The sequence below is a fragment of the Equus przewalskii genome, chromosome 13 (genome assembly GCF_037783145.1).
Source record: "Equus przewalskii isolate Varuska chromosome 13, EquPr2, whole genome shotgun sequence".
In the NCBI taxonomy this organism is placed as follows: domain Eukaryota; kingdom Metazoa; phylum Chordata; class Mammalia; order Perissodactyla; family Equidae; genus Equus; species Equus przewalskii.
The window spans coordinates 42,192,263-42,210,849 of NC_091843.1; the positions used below are offsets into that span (position 1 = coordinate 42,192,263).

Consider the following 18,587-nt stretch of genomic DNA (forward strand, 5'->3'; position numbering starts at 1 on the left):
AAGTGGCGCCTCTCCACTTCCCTGGCTTCAGACCCCTCCCTGTGCAAGGGGGGTGATGTCCCCAGGCCTTTTCCTCCTGCCCAGGAGGGCTGAGGGCCCGTGGCTCTGCTGAAGGGGGCCAGGGGAGGCCTAGGCCCCTAGGGCCGTGCCTCTGCTGCCCTGGCTGGGACCTCAGCCCCCATGTGCCACCTCACCTCCCTGTCTGTGAAATACCACAGTGGTGACCCCTGCCAGCCAGAGTGGCACTACCCCTTCCTGTTGTCTGCTTTAAAAAGCATTTATGAAATGTTTCCTTTTCGTGCTTCAGGAAATGGGTGGTCAGGAAGAGCTCTTGATTCTACTTTTTCCCAGAGGTACATGTGTTTCAAAGCGGTGCACAAATCAAACAAAACTGAGGGCTGACCAGGGTGGCAGGGTGAGGAGGCAAGAGAATCCCGGGAGCGTTCCAGCAGGAGAGTCCTGCGGTGCAGGCTGACCTCAGAGGTGGCTGCAGGACAACTGGGCTCCCGGTGCTCCTTGGGGCGTGAAGTGTGAATGGCGGGCAAGGCTGTGGCCTCTCTGGGTTCCAGTATATCCTCATTGCAGTGGATAGACAAGTACAAGACGTGGTACTCCTCAGAGCAAAAGCCTCAAAGAAGCTGCTGACCTGGAAGGACACAGGCCTGGCAGGTCTACCCGAGGGACTCCCAATGTCACATTGGGGAATCTCACCCACACACAGCCTGGATGTCCCCCAAGCATCCACTTTACCTTAAGACCCAGCAAGGATCTGTTATCCAGGGAGGTACTTAATCCTTTTCTGAAACTGTTGATATTTTCCAGTCTGTTACATAATTTCTGAAAGTCATCATAATTTCCCTATCCTAGTTTCCTTTTATTTACATGCTTATTTTCCTTCTCAAAACACTCCAATAAGTAGTATTTCCCTGTATGGAGAAGTCACTAATCCAGCACCCTCTATTAATGTATATAATTAAAAACTAGGAAATGAATTTTAAAAAGCCACACAGTAGCCCAGAGATATCACAAAGCTCAGACACAGGACTTCTAGGAGGATCACTCAGGGCTCCCTCAGGGACTATTCTTGTTTTAGATACAAATCAGAAAAAGTTTCTGAATGGTCAGAGTCCCGTCGGAAACAAATGCACATTCCCCGGGTAACAGAGGAGAGCTTAGGAAGGACTGTTCACAAGAGGGGGGGAAGGACGAAGGGAAACAACAAAGGCAGGAGACACACCCTGGAGCCAGCAACAGTTGGAGCTGTTACCGTGGCCTGAAGGGAGGAGGAGGAGGGAGTGGTTACAGAGCAAGAGAGAGCTCTAGGAACTGTGGCTTTAAGATGAAGAACACTCACCCTACTGGCCTGAGGCCTGGCAAAGGAGGGAGGTGGGGGGAAAAAGCATCCTACAGCGCCTCAACATCACTCTCCAATCTCCTGCGGGGTCTTCAATTGGCCAAACCCAATTGGAACATGAGAACATGGAGGCTGGTTGACGCAAACCACAAAGGTCAAATGCTGGGAGGTGTGGGGAAGGGCGGCAAACGGGTGTGTGTGTGGGGGGGATGCCCTGCGAAGTCATCCAGTTTAGCCATTTAAAAGGAGTAAATCAGAAGTTAACGTGCTGTAATGTGGCACCCTCACCACAAATAAAAGGGACAAGAAGCAGCCAGAGACAGAGATGGCCAGGAAAAAACGTTTAAGGAGTTTTAGTACAGTGATCCGGGTGCCCATCATGGAGAGACAGCTCTACTTAGTAATTCCAACGTAAACATATATGTTCATAAAGATGACTCTGAATTATCAACAAAAGGTTAAATGTGGTCACTGTACTACATAACAGAGCCTTAACAGGGCAGGGAAGATTATAACACAATTTAGAGATATATCCATCCAAAAGAAGGACAACAGGGTTTCCAGTTAAACATGTTAGGTTATTCACATGTTCCAATCTCCTTTCTCTCCTGAAGAGCTACTAAAATGCCCTTCACGAAATAAAATGATATAAACTCTCAAGAGTAAAATGAATGGTAAAGGACACATCAATGGATGAGAGAGCTCAGCAAACTCTGGGAAGCTGGAAAGCAGATGGAAGAATGATGGCTGACATGGAGGAAGTTAGTCTCCTAAGGGCCTGCAGAGGGGAATATGGACAGGAGGTCAGCCACTTCCCCCACAGAACCCTGGAGCTCAGATCTTGGGGAGACCAGATATTATGGTGGTGGGGGCTGAGGTATAGGAGGGGGCAGGGTAAGGAACCAGGGAAATTGGTAGGAATTATCCCAGATCCCACCCTACACTGCCCCACACAGCAAGAGACTGAAGACACTGAATAGGAGAGACTCAGGGAGAAGAGGGGGCAGATGAACACAAGGATGAAAATAGGGGGATGAGAGCAAAATCTGAAGACTGAACAGTGGGACTCAATGTCCCCCCCTCTTCACACCCCATCCTGCCCCAGGCATATATCACCTCGTACTGGAATGCAGTAAGTGTACAAAATGGCTGCACATTTTTTTCACACTTCTTCCATTGAGAGATGGGTCTCTGTCTCCTTCCCTAAATTTGGATGGTTTTGCGATTACAGTGGAAGTGATGTCATGTGATTTCCAAGGCCAGGCCATAAAAGGCCATGCAGCTTCCATATTGCCCAGTGGAACATTCACATTGGAGCCCTGAGCTACCACACAAGAGGTCCAACTACCAGGCCACCGCGCTGGAGAGGCCATGTGTAGTCTCTCTGGTCACCAGTCCCAGCTGAGCCCAGTCTGCCAGCCATCCCTGCCAAATGAAGACCCATCTTGGAAGTAAATAGTTCGTCCCCAGCTGTTCCAACTCCTAGCCATGTGAGCCACCCTCAGTCATTCCAGCCATCCCAATCTAGGCCCCAGACATTGTGGAGCAGAGCAGAGCTGTGTCTTTTCTGAATTCCTGACTTGCAGCATAAAAAAATTGTTGTGTATGCTAAGTTTTGGGGTGGTTTGTCATGCAGTAATAGACAACAGGAACAAGGAGTTAGAATGCTTCTCTTGAGAAGCCGAATGGCTCTAGAGTAGTGGTTCTCAGAAGGGTGATTTTGCCCTCAGGGGACATTCGGCAACGTTTATAGACATTTTTGGTTATCACAATTCTAGGAGGGGGGTTACTCCTGACACCTGGTGTGTATAGTTCACTGATGCTGCTAACCATTCTACATTGCACAAGAGCCCCCGATAATAAGAAATTATTCGGCCCAAAGTGTCAATAGCACCAAAGTTGAGAACCCTAGCTCCAAAGAAAAGAATCTGACCTTTAGAGGCTTGTTAATGAAAAGACTGGCTTGCTTCCTATAGTGAAGCCTCAGTTGATAAGTTCTCCCCAAATACACAGTCTAATGCAGCTTTTTACTGCTTCATTCATAAGTAGCAACAGACAGCCAGGACATTTGACATTCAAGGAAAGCCTCCAACACCAAGGAGAGAGGAAACAAACAGAAAGAAGCCAGCTGGGAATGAAGACAATATGGAGAATAGAAGAATATTAAAACAAATAGACAAACGAAAAATAAGTAATACCTTCAGAGACAGAGTATATCCGTAAAACAAGAACGTGATATTATGAAAAAGGAACAATCAGAAAACAAGAACGATTACTTGTATATTAAAAATATTAAAGCCACAATTAAAAAAATCAACAGAAGGGTTAAAGGATAAAGTCACAGAAGGTTTCCCAAGAAAGTAGACCCGAAACACAAAAGGAGGGGAAACAAGAGAGAAAATATAAGAAAATCAGAAGATTAATCTAGTAGTTCCAACAGATAAAACAGAGGGGAGAAAATTATCGCAGAAATAGTATACAATTTTCCCCAGAACTCAAGGACACGTATCACTACTTAGCTCTGCAGAGGAGAATATGTCCACATTCACTACTGAGAGAACCACAAGTCGTGTTATACTTTCCTTGGGAGGATGGAGGGAGGAGAGCTGGTGGTGCTTTTGCAGGAAAGCTCAATTCTCATCTACCACAAGAAGTTAACAGATGTCTAAAATTGGTAAGTCAAGAAACAACAATATAAACAGAAATAGAAACTAATGAAAGAGTTGAAAGAGGCAACCTCTAGAGAAAGTGGGACTGAGAAAGGTGAGGAGGGGATTTTTACTACGAGCTTCTCTGTACTATTGATATTTAAACCACGCATTATTTTGATAAATTTGATAAAATAAAAATTAATTAAAAACGAGTACAACAAAAAAATTATGTGATGGGATTAAATCTAACTCTTTGAAAAATTCACTTATGCGGACAAGCCAAGCCCCAAGAATGCTCAATAAATTGGCAGGGGGGCACATAAACCTTCTTAACGTGGAAGGGTTTCTCCTGACATCACTGGCGGGAAAGGCAGTTGGTGGGGTGGGGTGGGGGTGGGGAGGGGGAGCAGGCACAGCAGCCCTTGGGTGGTCACCAGCTCCCTTTCCCAGAAGGTCGCATTTGCTTGGGAGACTCTGCTCTTGAGGACGAATCCTAAAAGGCTGGCAAAGAAGAGAGAAGCTAGTCATCCTTTAGGGTGACTTCTGGGAATTCACTAGGATTCCCTGCCTTTGCTATCTGGACACAGACAAGATGCTGGGTTTCTGAAGGTGGGGGAGGAGCTGCCCCAGGGCTGGAGCCACAGGGCCCCTCCCGAGATGTGCCAGAGTCAGGTTTTCTCAGCAGCTGAAGGTGGCTGCACACACTCATTGTCATCTGAAAGGACAGATAGACCTTGAGTCCCCATATCTCCTACCAGGGGCTCCCTAGAGAGGGGCCAAAGTGGGGAACATGCCTGCAGGGGCTTGAGCCTTACCTCTGAGGTACATCTCCTTGGACACCAGCCCTCACACCCAACGGTCCTTTTCTCTCTTTTCCTTCCCCTACCGCCCTTCCTCTTCCCCCTCCTCCCTGCCTCCACCTCAGCCCTCCAGAGCTCTGCCTGGGGGCCGCTCAGCAGGCCTGCCTGCCAAATGGACTGCAGTTTCTTTTTTTAAACCTTTTCAATTGTTATGTCCTTTTTTTTCTTTTTTAATTACATCAGCATTATATATGTAACACGTATTCCTTGTAGAAAAATAAGAAAATATTGAAAATCACCCATAATTCTACCAAAAGTAAAACCACTATTTGTCTATGAATGTCCAGAATGTTTCCAGGCTTATACACAGGTAAAAATACCATTAGCCCACATCTCACCTTGGTACCCATCTGCTAGGCACTCACCATATACCAGAGCCTGTGCTGGGGCCTTTAGATGTATAAATCCCCCGAAACCCTCACTGCTCTGTGAGGCAGGTGTTATCATGCCCATTTTACAGGCAGGAAGCAGAGGCTTAGGGAGATGATGACATCACTTGCCTGAGTTCCCACACCAGTTAAGAGGCTGATCTGGATTTCAACCCTCCAGGCTGAGCCTAAAGCTGCTTTCCTTGCAAGTTTTGTAAGCTTTTCCCATTTCTTTCTTTCTTTTTTTTACTTAGCAATATATGCAAACATCTTTCTTGTCAACATACACCTAGGTCATTGTGCTGCATGACATGCCCTTGAGGGATGCGCCAGGTTTTAAATGACCAATTCCTTTTTGTTGGGTTTTCCGATATTTCCTTTTTTTCTATTATAAACAATGCAGTTATAAACATCTTTGTACATACACCTTTGCACAAATGTGATTATTTTCCTAGGATAAATTCTGGAAAGTGGAATTGCTTGGTCAAAGGCTACACACATTTCTAAAAGCTGCCCCTCTTCCAGTCACATCAGGAGTACACCCGGCTGCACATTCCCTCACATCCATTACTTACTGAGTATTTTCAGTTTTTAAAATTTGGACTGCAATTTAACACAGAATCAGAGAACCCCTATGCTGGAAGATCTGGTATATTCTTCTAGATCTAGAACCAAACCATCCTTGCCTAAATATAAAAAAAGACCTAGAGACCCTGCTGAGGCCTGGCCCGACCACAGCAGGCTGGGCAGAACCTCCAGAGGGAGCGAGGAAGGGGAGAGGCCTGCAAGGAGGCAAGGAAGACAGGGCAGGAGGGCCAGGCTGTGGGCTGGGGGGAGTTTGCCATGTTTTCCCAAGGGAAGCACTGTCTCCCTCGCTCTGAGGACCTCACCCCACCTCTGATGATCCACTCCTTGATACTGAGCTGTCCTCACCGCCGCCAGTGCCCACACTCCATCCAGGAAGCCAACACGAGTCCCCCGGACCTTCATGTTATCCAGTTGCCAACGCTTTCAGTACTCTGGCTTCCCGGAATACCTCCCAAGGCTTTTTAAGTTGAGAAGTCCCAAACTAGACACAGTCTTATTGTTTTCTTACCTTGATGTTGTTTTCCTCCAACAGGTTGCAAACGCTGGCACCTGGAGAAAAGAAGGAAAGTAAATGACTGAGGCAGAGCATGGAGGGTGGGCCTTCGGGCAAAGCAAGCCTGGCTGGAGAGTGAGTGACAAGTGCTCATCGACTGCGAGTTCTTCAGAAGCCAGAGAGGTGAGAGTTGACTGCAGGCAGGTCCAGGGCAGACACAGGGACTGTGACCTCCGCACAGGGGCACTCTCTACTCGGGGCATTACTTTCTCACTTGGCCTGTTAATGCTCCTATGCTGGCAGAAACCCCAGTGCTCTTTCCACCTTGCCTCAAGGCCTTGTATAAACAGTAAGTGGTCTTTTCATATGTTTTTATTCAGACATCCATTCACTGGATATTTATGGAGCAGCTACTACATGCCAGGCACTGACCTTGGGTTCTTGGCGATACAGCAGTAGACAAAACAGACAAAACCCTTGCCTCATGGAGCAGCTTTGCAACAACCAAAGAAAGAAAGGAATAAAATATACAGTAGTCAGAAGATGTCAGTGCTCTGGAGGAAAAATACAGCAGGAATAGGGGAAGAGAGTGTTGGAGCAAGAGGTGGGAAGCAGTGCTGAAATGCTAAATAGCATGGCCAGGGAAGTCCACACATCTGAGAAGGTGAATTGTGAACAAAGATCTGAAAGAAATGAGGACATGAACCCTGAGAATTAATGGGGAAGAAGCTTTCTAGGTGGAGAGAACAGCATGTGCAAAGGTTCGGAGGTGAGAGTCTGCCTGACATGGTAAAGATCAGTGGGGAGATCAGTAGAATGAGTGAAGGGGAAGTAAGAGAGGGGATCAGAGAGGCAGTGAGAGGTTCCAGAGTGCGCAGAGCATTAAAGGAGGGCCCTTGTATGAACTTGAGCTTTGACTCAAATGGGAGCCACTGGAGAATTCTACAAAGAGAAGTGATATGATGTGTCACTTCTGGATGTGTATTGAGAATAAATTGGGGAGCATAGGTAGAACCAGGCAGGAGGCTACTGCAGAAATCCCAGAAAGAGACAATGGTCACTTGTCTAGAGAGATAGCATGGAGGTTTTGCGATATGGTTGGATTCTAGAAAGTAGAGCCAACAGGATTTGCTGATGGATTGGAAGTGGGAGCAAATTGGAGGACAGCATTGTCTTTATCTGATTGCAGAAGCCTGCTAATGGAGCATGTCTGGGGTAAGAGAAGGAACTCAGTTTTGGACATTTTAAGTTTGAGATGCCTTTTAGATACTCAAGTACAGAGGCCTGTAGGCAGGTGGATAGATGAGTCTGGAGTTCAGGGGAGACATCCAGGCTGGAAATAAAGACTTGCCAGTGCTCAGCATGTAGCTCTTTAAAGCCATGACATAGGATTAGATCACTAAGGGGGTGATTGTCAACTGAGAAGCTGTCCAAGGACTGAGCCCCATTCAATTGCTTAGCAAAAGAGACTGAAAAGGAGTAGCAAGTACAGTAAGAGGGAAACCAGGAGAAAGGGTTTCAAGGAGGATGGAGCAATCCGCTGTGACAGGTCAAGTCATATGAGGACAGAAAATTACTAATTGGATTTAGCATCTTGGAGTCACAGGTGATCTTGGTTAAGGGCAGATTCAGTGGGGTGGCTGGGATGAGAAGCTGATTGGAATGGGTTCCAAAGAGAAGAGCTGAAGTCGTGAGCTGGGGGACAGGGGGCTGCAGCAGCAGGAGCGTTGGGAGCGAAGGGGTAGGGGCTGAAGATAAACTGCTTCTACCTTCACTTCACTCGTTCACAAAATGTAAAGCACAAAGCTGGCACTTCCATAACACCTGTAAATGGCAGCCATTGTCACCAAGCTGGACCAGGTTCTCCAGGTTGCTGGGCTTCATCCAATTCTGGCCCCATGAGCTGGCTATCTGCCTGTTTCTAGACTCCCGTGAGATTGGTCTTGTGTTCTCACTGTCACGTGTAGCCTTAGGATCCATACCCAAAGCTTGGGACTGCTGAGCAAGTCCTCCATTCCTTACAAACCAAGATCCCACCTGGGCCCCTTCTCCCGAGGAGAAGGCAGAGGGAGCAAGGCAGGCAGGGGCCCTGTTCTCAGGGAGCTTGTCTTCTGGTGGAGGAGACAATCACCAAGGAAATAGATGAGCAGGCAGGTCACTTCAGATGCAGACAAGTGCAAGGAAGACGAAAAAATGGGGTGAAAGAGGGAGAAAATGTGGGAGGGGCCTTCTTCAGCTAGGGCGGGTGGTCAGCTGGCCTCTCTGGAGATGGCATTTAAGATGGGACCTGGACGATGACACCTGGCTAATTCTCCTCAAGCTAGCTCCTACCCCACTACTCTCAGGCTTTGGAGTCTCCCGAGGCTGGGTGGGGCCTGGGGCCATCTAAGTACAGGGCCAGAAGGAGACACTCTCTTTCTCTTCTCTCTCTAATGTATATTGCGGGCAATTTTTCTTCACGATTATAAAAGACATGCATTTTCACTGAAGGAATTAGAAAATACTGAAAACAGAAGAAAACAAGTCACTTACAATTCCACTGCCCAGAGATAACTACTGTTGATATTTGATATGCATCTTTCTAGACATTTTTCTATGCATATATGGACATATTTTTAAAAAATGAGATCATGTTGTAAATTCTGTTTTGTGTACGTTGTTTCAGTCAAGAATTTTGACTAAATCTATTAGGACTCTTCTCATTTAATTTTCTTCTGCATGATGATTTTTAATGGCTGCACAGTATTCCATTGAATGCAAACTTTCACTATATTTTATTTAATCCATAAACATTCGCCATTTTGATTGTTTCCAAGTGACTGCTACTATGAGTAAATGCTATAATGAGCAATCTTGTATATTTTTTTCTTAGTGAAGGAGGCTGATTGTTTCCTTGTGTTAAAACAAAGTGCCACTGCCCAACGGGAGTGCCACAGGTCTCACGGCATCAGGAGGCAGCCTGAGGCTGAGGGCAGTGGAAGGGCAGGGCTGAGCCGTGAACCCAAGAAGCCCCGAGTTCACTCAGATGCCAGAAGCTGATTCAATCCTCTGACATACCCTGGTCCTGGAGTTTTCCTCCCTTGAGGGCCTGAGCAGTAGGAAAAAAATAGGTCCCTCCCATAAACCCAGTGAAATCCAAAGGGAGTCCCCACCTCAGCTAGGAAGAGGGTGCCACTCTCTGACCCAACCACAGAGAGCACCCCCATCCGCCCTTGAAAACCCCTTAGGGAAGCTCCTCCCTCCATCCTTCCCTGGGGAAATAGCCCAGTGGTCAGGCATTTAGCCTCTTTGGGACAAGGCTGCTGGGGAGTCCTCAGGAAGCAGAGGGTTCTACAGAAACAGCAGCTCCTCTCTTATCTTTGACCCAGCCTTGCTCCTGAATCCTTGAATTCTCCAGAGGGGCTGGCAGGGACAGTCTACGCTCCCCGTGAGAGGAGTGTCCTGAGGGGCAGTTAGTTCTGGGGTGAGGTGAAAGAAGCACAAGCCCAGGAGGCCACCTGGCTCTGGCACCTTCCAGCCTCATCTTGAGCAAATGCCTTCGCCTGTGGAATGTAAGCTCCAGGAGGGAGGGACTTGGATCCGTTTTGTTTAGTGTTATATTTGTAACATTTAGCACATAGTAGGGGCTCAATAAATGCTATGCCAGGTCAATGCATGAGCCTTTCTGAGCCTCAGTTGGCTTGTCTGTAAAATGGGGATAATAACACCTATGTCACAGGCTTATTGTGAGGACTAAATAAAACATGGGTAAAATACTTAACACAGTGTCTGGTGTTCAACAAACCCTAGACTCCAAAGCCTTGGAGAGTTGCTTCCCCCATGCCCCACACCCCATGGCAGGGACAGGAAGCTCTGCAGTTTCCCCTTGTTAGACAGAAGTAGTTTGCCTCCACTCTGCTCACCATTGCACCCCAAACATGCCTTGGGTGTGGTACACATCACTCTGTGTGTGTGCTTGTCCAACTCCTCTGTTAGGCTTCAGAGCAGCTTAAGGACAAGACTTTTGCCTCTCTATCCTCTGTGCCTCTGAACAACACTATGAAGTAAGCAAGGTCATTATCTCCACTCTACAGATAAGGAAACTGAGGCTCAGAATGGTTAGGTGCCTTACCCTAGTCACACAGCTGAGGAGTGGGAGAGCAAGATCTAAACCTCTTTCTGTTTTCTGGGCCCCTGCTCTCTTCTAGGTGATTCTCTTGCAAATGGGATTCAGGAGTGAGGAGGAAGCAAGCCAGTTCCCACATCCCTGAGGGAAAAGGCAGGCAGAACTCCAAGAGGAAGGAAGTCGTCAGGGAGTCGGTGGGGCACTGGTAGTCACCTGACCCCCACATCATCTTCCCGTGGATCATCACGCATGCAGCAGCTGCAACCCCCAGAGGCTTGTGGTCTGGCTGGTCTGGGACAGGCGGATGCAAAGGTGGGGATCCCCAGACTGCCTCTATCAATGTGGAGCCCAGCCAGCAAGGGGAATCGGGTTTCCTCAGCCCAGAGTTAATGGCCATGGCCCCAGCAGCAGGAGTAGTGGCTGCAGGGCACCTGCTCAGGACTGGCCTATCTCCAGCTACAGGGCAGGAAGTGCTCCCCACCAGATCACAAGCATCTTGATTTACTCATCTCTATGATCCCAGTATCCTGCTGAATGAGTGAGAACTCCTGCCCCCAGCACTAGGGAGTGAGGGACAGAAGGCAACTAGACCTAAGCAAGGGACACAGAGGGAGGAAACAAGGCACCAGGTAGGAGGGTTTTCAATGACCAAGAGTGGCCTCTATCTCCTCTCCCTGCATTACATTTTATGTTTCTGGAGGGCAGGTCCATGGCTGATTCATCTGTGTCTCTACCACACCCAGTAGATTACTTTGCAGAAAATTAATACTCAGTAAGTGTAGTTTATTGGAGGTGTAACTGGAAGCCAGTACATAGGATGACAGATGGCCTCTGCTTTTCAAGCCTGGGTCATCTGGGAAAGGGGTAGTCCAGTCCTGCTGGTCTAGTGTCCTGACCAGGATGGCCTTGGGAAGGGGGAGGGACTCTTCACCTGGCGCATTCACAGAACGTGCCCTCCTCCCCAAACCCCACCCAGGCAACTAACTCTCCCTTCCTTAGCCAATGAGAGACCATTTAGGGGAAACCTCCTAGATTTAGGTGTCTCCCTGGTGATAGAAATAGACTGGGTGTGCGGTGTAACATCTTTTTCCTTGGGAATCTGGGAGGTCTGTGAGCCAAGAAAAAGAAAAATTCAGAGCAATTCCCTCTTTATTAAGAGTAAATCTGCCGCTTTTGCCTGAATGGTCAGATCAGCAGATTCTTCTTCCACCTGCCATCCTCACAGCAGACATGTACTGCATGGCTACAAATATTCCTGATGTCATATATTTAAAATAACTCCTTCTTGTTTGTCTATCAGTGTAAACTGTGCCTCCCTAGGCAGGTGTGCTATGAGCCAGCCTTGTCTCTGCAAAGCCAAACTTAGTATGTGTTTATCACCTGCACATCTGTATAGCTTTAAGCTTCTGGCTGAGGGTACCCAGACCCTGGAGTAGGATACCCTGGAGACCAGTTATCACACATGTCCATCCATGTAGCCCTAAATTAAGTCTATAGAATTACGTCTAAACTTCTCAGACAGCAGCCAAAGGCTTCCAGGCCCACTCCACCTGTCCACACCCCTCATCATCTTGCACTTGGCTTACCTAACACTGTGGCTCAAGAGAGATGCAATTGCCTGAACCAGCTGACTTTGGCCTAAGCCAGTGGTTCTCAAAGTATGGTTCCCAGACCAGCAGCATCAGTAGTACTTGGGTCTTGTCAGAAATGCAGATTCTCAGGCCCTGCCCCAGACCTACTGAATTAGGACCTCTGGGCTGGGCCCTAGCCATCGTGTTTTCACAAGTCCTCCAGGTGAGTCTGACATGCGCTATAGCTTGAGAACCACCTGGTTATGCCATTCCCTGAGCCTGGGCTGCCCTTGTCAGGCCTTTTCACGCTATTGTCTTCTCAAACCACCTTTCAAAGTTCAGCTCAATACCAGTCATTTCAGGAAGCTCTCCTAGTCCTCTGCGCACCTGCGAAGGCCTCTTCGTGGAACCCACAGCCCCTTTGCCATCCCCCTCCCCATTCGGGTGAAAGGGCTTCATTTCTGCTTCTCTTTACAGCACGTGTTTTCTGCTTCATTTTAGAGAACTGTGAGCATTTGTTAACTGCCTCCCAGACTGATTCCACTCTAACACACACACAAACGTTACTCTGGAAACACCTTGGGGATTAAAGGCCATGTCTTACTTCACTCACTCTGTCAACAAACATCTACTCAGGGCTGCTATATGTGGCAGGACCTGTGCTAGGCACTGGGGCTTCAGAGATGAAAGGTATTATCCTATCCTCCAGCAACACAGAATCATAAAATATGTACTTTTTTGGTGTCTGGTTTCTTTCACTCTACAAGTCTGTGAGATTCATCTATGTTGTTATGTGTCGCCATAGTTTGTTCCTTTTTAAAATTGCTGTGGTGTTTTCCATTGTATGGCTATGATACAATTTATTTGTCCATTCTATTGTGGATGGATATTTGGGTTGTTTCCAGTTTGGGATGTCTATGGATAAAGATACTACAAACACTGGTGGATACATGTACTCATTCCTCTTGAGTGTATACCCAGAAGTGGAACTGATGGTTTATGGGACAGGTCTAATCTTGGCTTTAGTAGATATTGCTAAACAGTTTCCAAAGTGATTATACCAATTTACACTCCTGCCAGCAATGAATGAGGGTTTGCCACTATTTGGTATTATCAATCTTTTAACTTTTGGTCCTTTGGATGAGTATATAAGGGTATCTTATTAGTTTTAATTTGCTTATTGGCTATTTAGATATCTACTTTTGAGATATTCCTGTTCAAGACTCTTGCCTATTTTGTCTGTCTTTTTCATACTGACTTGCAGGAGTCCTTTGTACATTCTGGATACAAGTCCTCTATCGGGTATGTTACCGAAGATCTCAGTCTGTGGCTTACTTTTTCACTCCTTTAATAGTAACTTTTGATGAACAAAAGTTCATGCAAGTTCAATTTATCTATCTTTTCATCTACGACTAGTGCTTTTTGTATCCTGTTTAAGAAATCTTTATTTTACTATCAAGAAATCTAGTGAACATAGAAATAATAACAAAAATTACAAATATTAAAAAACCCAAAAAGTGAAGGAGAAAGTTAGATGGTGCGTGTGAGAGGACAGCCTCTGATCATGAGGGTGTGCCCACTTGATGAGCCTGGGCTTGGCTTTATGACATGATGTGGGTGAGAGGTGAGCTTCTGACCAATTCAACAAGGGTGTGCTGTGCCCAGTTAGAATAAGGTGCTGTGCCAGGTGCTAGGGATGGCTCTGTGGGGGCAGGGGCATGGTGGCTGAAGAGAAGGACCACCCCTTTTCATGTGTGTTAAAGTGGGTCCAGTCCTGAAGACCCTGAAGACGCCCCCTAGTCCAGGCTCTGCTCCTCCTCCTCTGTGCCAGAGCCTACAAAGAGAGCAGTGTTGACACTTGTCCAGCTGGCTCAAGAAGGGGAAATTCTCCCCTCCTTGAGTCACCACAGACAGGAGGAGCTTCACATAACAAGCACGGGACTACAGATGATCACAACGCTTGTTTCACTATGCTGCCTCACTTCCAAAATCCCCTGCGATGCTTTCAGATGAAGCCTAGATCCAAAAACTTTCCCCATGTTTCCCCCAGTGTGAACAGAACAACACCCAGGGAATCACAAGGTGCCTTGTAAAATTGACTTCCCCAAAGAAAATAAAAGAGATCTCAGGCTCAAAGTTACGAGTATACAGTCCGGAGTGACTAAACCCCCACCTTTTATGCTGGGGGGTGGTGGTAGCAGGCTGATGGCCCCTGTCACCTTGTCAAGAGGACTCCAACCCACCAGATGGACACAAGTTGTCTTCTGCCTCCTCCAGCAGAAAGCCAGCTCCAGTGTCCACGGGACAGTTTTCTCCCCATACAGCTTCATGGAAATACACTGCACATGGTCTTGGGAGCTCAGCGATGTGGTGCACAAGTTCCCAACATGACTGCTGACAGAAGCACACCTTCTCTCTAGGGCAGGGCAGTAACCACAGCCAGGTGACAGACATTCATTTCTGATAAGTTCACATTACTGCTCTTGGGGAAAACCACAAAGTGATCTCTAGTAGCACCCAGGTTCTCGGTTTGAACTGTTGCCCACCCCTCACCGCTACCTCTTCCCATTTACCATCCTCTCATAAGAACTCACAACTCCAGGGCAGGGTCCACGGGGTCCTTGAAATCCACAAATGGTATGCAAAATTTTGGATGCTTGTACATTTTTCTGGGGAAAGGGCCCATCTATTTCCTTGGATTCTGGAAGGGGTATATGACCTCAAAAAGGCTAAGAACGACTAGACCAGGCCCTCTTTAAATAGAGTGCACCAGTTTGATAAAGTTAATTTACACTAATGAGTTATGCATCTTTAGCTAACTGCACTTCCAAAATATCATCTGGGGAAGGAGAATGCTTAACTAAAAATATATTCCTAATGGCAAAATTGAGATACAGTTAAAACCTGAGGGGAGAGGATGACGTTAAAGCAGAAAGGCCTTCTTGCTATCCTTTAAGCTATGCCCACTGGTGCATAAGACCAGTTTTTCTGTGTAGACGGCTTTTCGGAGGCTACTGGAGTGGGGACGGGAGTTGGCAACTAGGATGTCTCAAAAGAGACATGGGAACTTCTCAGATAAAGCCCAGCCCCACAGGTTTAAGAAACCCTCAAGGCCACTGAGGCTGCTAAGACTTTAAGAAAGAAGGGAAGATTTCCACCATGACTTAGGGGCCCCGGAACCTTGTTCCTACCATCATATCAGATCTCAAATGGGAAGACTGTAACTGATCATATTCTCCCTCCTTTAAGGGCCAAACCCCCAGAAGACCTATATCTGCTGTATCCTGGGTCCCTGCTCTTGCTGGTGATACACAATTGCCCTTATGGGGAGCAATCTGAGGCCTCCTTTTTCCTCCCACTGCACCAGGCTCTTCCTCCTCTGCTCTCTTTCCCAGATTCCTGACCAAGCCAGGGCCCTGCCTCCCCCACCCCCCAACCCCCCGTCAGGAGGAAGTGATTCTGCAAGGCCTCCTAGGGACTCCCAGGGCTGGCTCAGGCATCAGATGGTTAAATAAGTGGGATTTTTTTCAGTGTTTTCAGAAACTGTTGTTTAAAAAAATGTAACCATCCAAACTGTTTACGTAACCCTTGGGAAGTCTCAACAGATATGGTTCCCTATTTAAATTGTGGCCAGGACTTAAAAAACTAAAGTAGAGGGGTTGTCAAAATCGGAGAGGCTGTCACGTTAAGGTTCTGTGCTTTCGTAACCAAGTTCAATATTTTACTCTAATTTGAGAAGCTTCTTCTTATGCACTTTCTCCCTTTTCTAGTTTTCCTTTCCTTTGTTGTTCACTGTTATGCACCATATACTCTTGATGTTTTCTGGGAATATCAGAACTGTCGCCCTGAAATGGAGACCAGAATCTGCCCAGAACTCAGGTTGTTAGGGGTTTTTAGAATGACTATGCTGGGATTCACTTAAAAGCCTAGGAACCATGCTCATAGATATTCCATGCTTACAGGGTAACATGGCTCCCTTCTCCCCCTCCACATACCTGCGGGGTCTGTTCTTTCTCTTCTGTCGTCCTCCTTGGAGGTGGGTGTCAGACCACAAGGTCCAACTCTAAGGGGTTCAGCTCTCTGGATCTGTGCCAACTGAATCCATATGGTCCCTAACCCATAAATTCTGATTGCAGGGGAATGCAAAGGTCCTGGGAAGCAATCACAGTGTGAAGGTGATGATCTGGGTGTCTCTCTAGAATCACCCTGAGGTCTCCAATACTCAGTGCCAGCAATCCAACTAGAATCCAGCTCTTGTAGGAAAACATCCTCTTTTTTATTAGAAGGGCCATTCTTCTTTGGGTTAAAACAGTGGTTTTGATCACAGACTTTTCTGGTAACAAAGAATCTGATGAGAACTATGCCTCCACCAAATGCACAATTTGATGCCACTTGAAGGAGGAGGGTGAGTTCACAGCTCCTGAAGATGAGCCTGTGGACCCAGAGATAAGAACTCAGGCCTACGATGGGCTTCCTGACACTACAAAGCCTCTAAGAATTCCTAACGACTGCCAAACCAGCACCAACAGCCAAGGCCTCAGCTGAGAACCTCCTTGCTTCCCCTTGCACTGAACACCCTAACAGAGAAGATAGAGTCACATGGCCTTCACACATTGATGAGAAAACTCTAGGGTTTCCCCTGAGGGCTCAACAGCTTAGAGGGGTTGAGGGAATAGTGGAGGGTGTGGCCACCCCAGCCCTACCCTCTTTCGGCTGAGGGACAGCAGCCAAGGGACATCTAAAGGAGGGTGGAGAGTCTGGGCCAGCAGTTCTTCTGCTCTGTTCTCTTCACCCACCCTCATCCCCACCAAGCCCTAATGTTAGCTCTACTATGCCCACCCCGGAAACCCTCGGTGACGTCCCACAGGTCCCCTCCCAGGGAAGTTCTTTAACTGGGGGGTGTGAGAAAGAGGAAGAGGAAAAATATTTCCATCCCTCCCAACTCCCTCCACTCCATGAACACCCAATTAGAAAATGATTACTCAACCGACCTGGAGATGTCATCCCAGGTATCATAATGGCTCTTCTTACACCCATAAGGAGAACGAATGATGAAGAAAAGCAAAATCCCAACTCATAAAAATGTGGTTGAAAAAGGGAAGCTCCCCAAAAGTTCCCATCTGTTGACCAGAGGCAATAAAATAATGACTTAAAAAAACCTTTGGGGTCTTTCCACATCATGGAGGAAAATATAAACAGAGGAAGACATGCCCTAGTCTTAAAACTCCGAGTTGGTACCAAACTAGGTGATTCCCAACAACAGTAAACACCTTCTTCCCAGCACCCTCTGCCCACCTTGCCCCGCCCATATGAGGTCCCAGACAATTCAACAAACTTTTATTGACCACTGACTGTGTGCATCCAACCATTCTATGAACTGGAGCTCTGCAACGTCGAGGTGCTTTTAGAGGAGCAGGGAAACAGTTCAGTCAACGCTTACTGTGTACAGTAGACTCCCTTATCTGCTGTTCCACTTTCCCAAGTTCCAGTTATCCACGGTCACCTCGGTCCGAAAATATTAAGTGGAAAACTCCAGAAATAAACAATTCATAAGTTCTAAATTGCATGCCACTCTGAGTAGCGTGATCAAATCTTGCGTTGTCCTGCTCTGTCCCGAAGGGGGCATGAATCATCCTTTTGTTCAGTGTATCTACTCTATATGCCTGTACCCACTACCCGCAGGTTAGTCACTGAGTAGCCTTCTCTGTCATCAGATGACTGTGGGTACCGCAGTGCTTGTGTTCAAGTAACCCTTATTTTACTTAATAATGGTCCCAAAGTGCAAGAGTAGTGATGCTGGCAATTCAGATATACCAAAGAGAAGCCATAAAGTACTTCCTTTAAGTGAAAAGCTGAAGGATCGCAACTTAATAAGGAAAGAAAAAAAATCATAGGCTGAGGTTCCTAAGATCTATGGTAACTTTCATTATAGTATATTGTTATAATTATTCTATTTTATTATTAGGTATTGTTGCTAATCTCTTACTATGTCTAGTATATAAATCAAACTTTATCATACGTATGTATGTATAGGAAAAAACATAGCATATGTAGGGTTCGGTACTACCCACGATTCAGGCATCCACCAGGAGTCTTGGAATGTACCCCCCACAGATAAGGGGGGACTACTAAACTTACACGGTGCTAGGTTTTGAGGTTTGAGGGGACAAGAATCTGAGAAAAGAGCAGCTAAGAATACTCCAACCTGGGAAGTACTAATTCACAAATAACACCTCAGGTGCAAGGAGCGATTAATTCTGCACGGTAGGATCAGGGAAGGTGACCCAGAGAGGTGACATTTAAGTTGGGCTTTGAAAATGTATTAGGAGTTTGATGGGTAGAGCTGGGAAGGAGTGGCATTCCAGGCAGAAAAAACTGGGTCAGGGTTGGGGGTGGTATGGACAGTTGGTCATGTGGGGTGTGGCATGTAGTCAGGCCACTGGCACCAGAGCATGGTGTCTGGGAGCAGGAAAAGGGGAAATAAAAGGCAGCCCGCAGTTTACAACAGCCATGGACAAGTGCCATTCAGAGAACATGCTGCACAGAGTGACAGGATCTGCTGTACCATTCAAGTCAAGGCTACATCGCCTCCTGGGA

General features: G+C 47.0%; 1 protein-coding gene and 1 long non-coding RNA gene across 11 annotated transcripts in view; one reads left to right on the top strand and one right to left on the bottom strand.

Annotated features, from left to right (window-relative positions):
• Positions 1-18,587, bottom strand: part of LOC103563240 (5E5 antigen-like) — a 61,242-nt gene that overhangs the window by 13,387 nt on the left and 29,268 nt on the right. For 4 of the 10 annotated variants that reach the window (XR_011525609.1, XM_070571113.1, XM_070571112.1 and 1 more), the window contains one exon: positions 6,330-6,370. The exons of 3 other annotated variants lie outside the window; for them this stretch is intronic. Coding sequence is in view for 5 of the 7 variants with exons in the window: in XM_070571113.1 (XP_070427214.1) it covers positions 6,330-6,370 (41 nt within the window). In the remaining 2 variants the exon portion in view is untranslated. Of the gene's footprint in view, positions 1-476; positions 4,507-6,329; positions 6,371-18,587 lie in introns of those variants that run through there. 3 more of the 10 variants (XR_011525610.1, XM_070571106.1, XM_070571109.1) reach the window with 3 other exon arrangements.
• LOC139075328 (uncharacterized) lies at positions 6,354-12,929 on the top strand. Its single transcript, XR_011525613.1, has 2 exons — positions 6,354-6,497; positions 10,502-12,929. It is a non-coding gene; the product is annotated as an uncharacterized lncRNA (long non-coding RNA).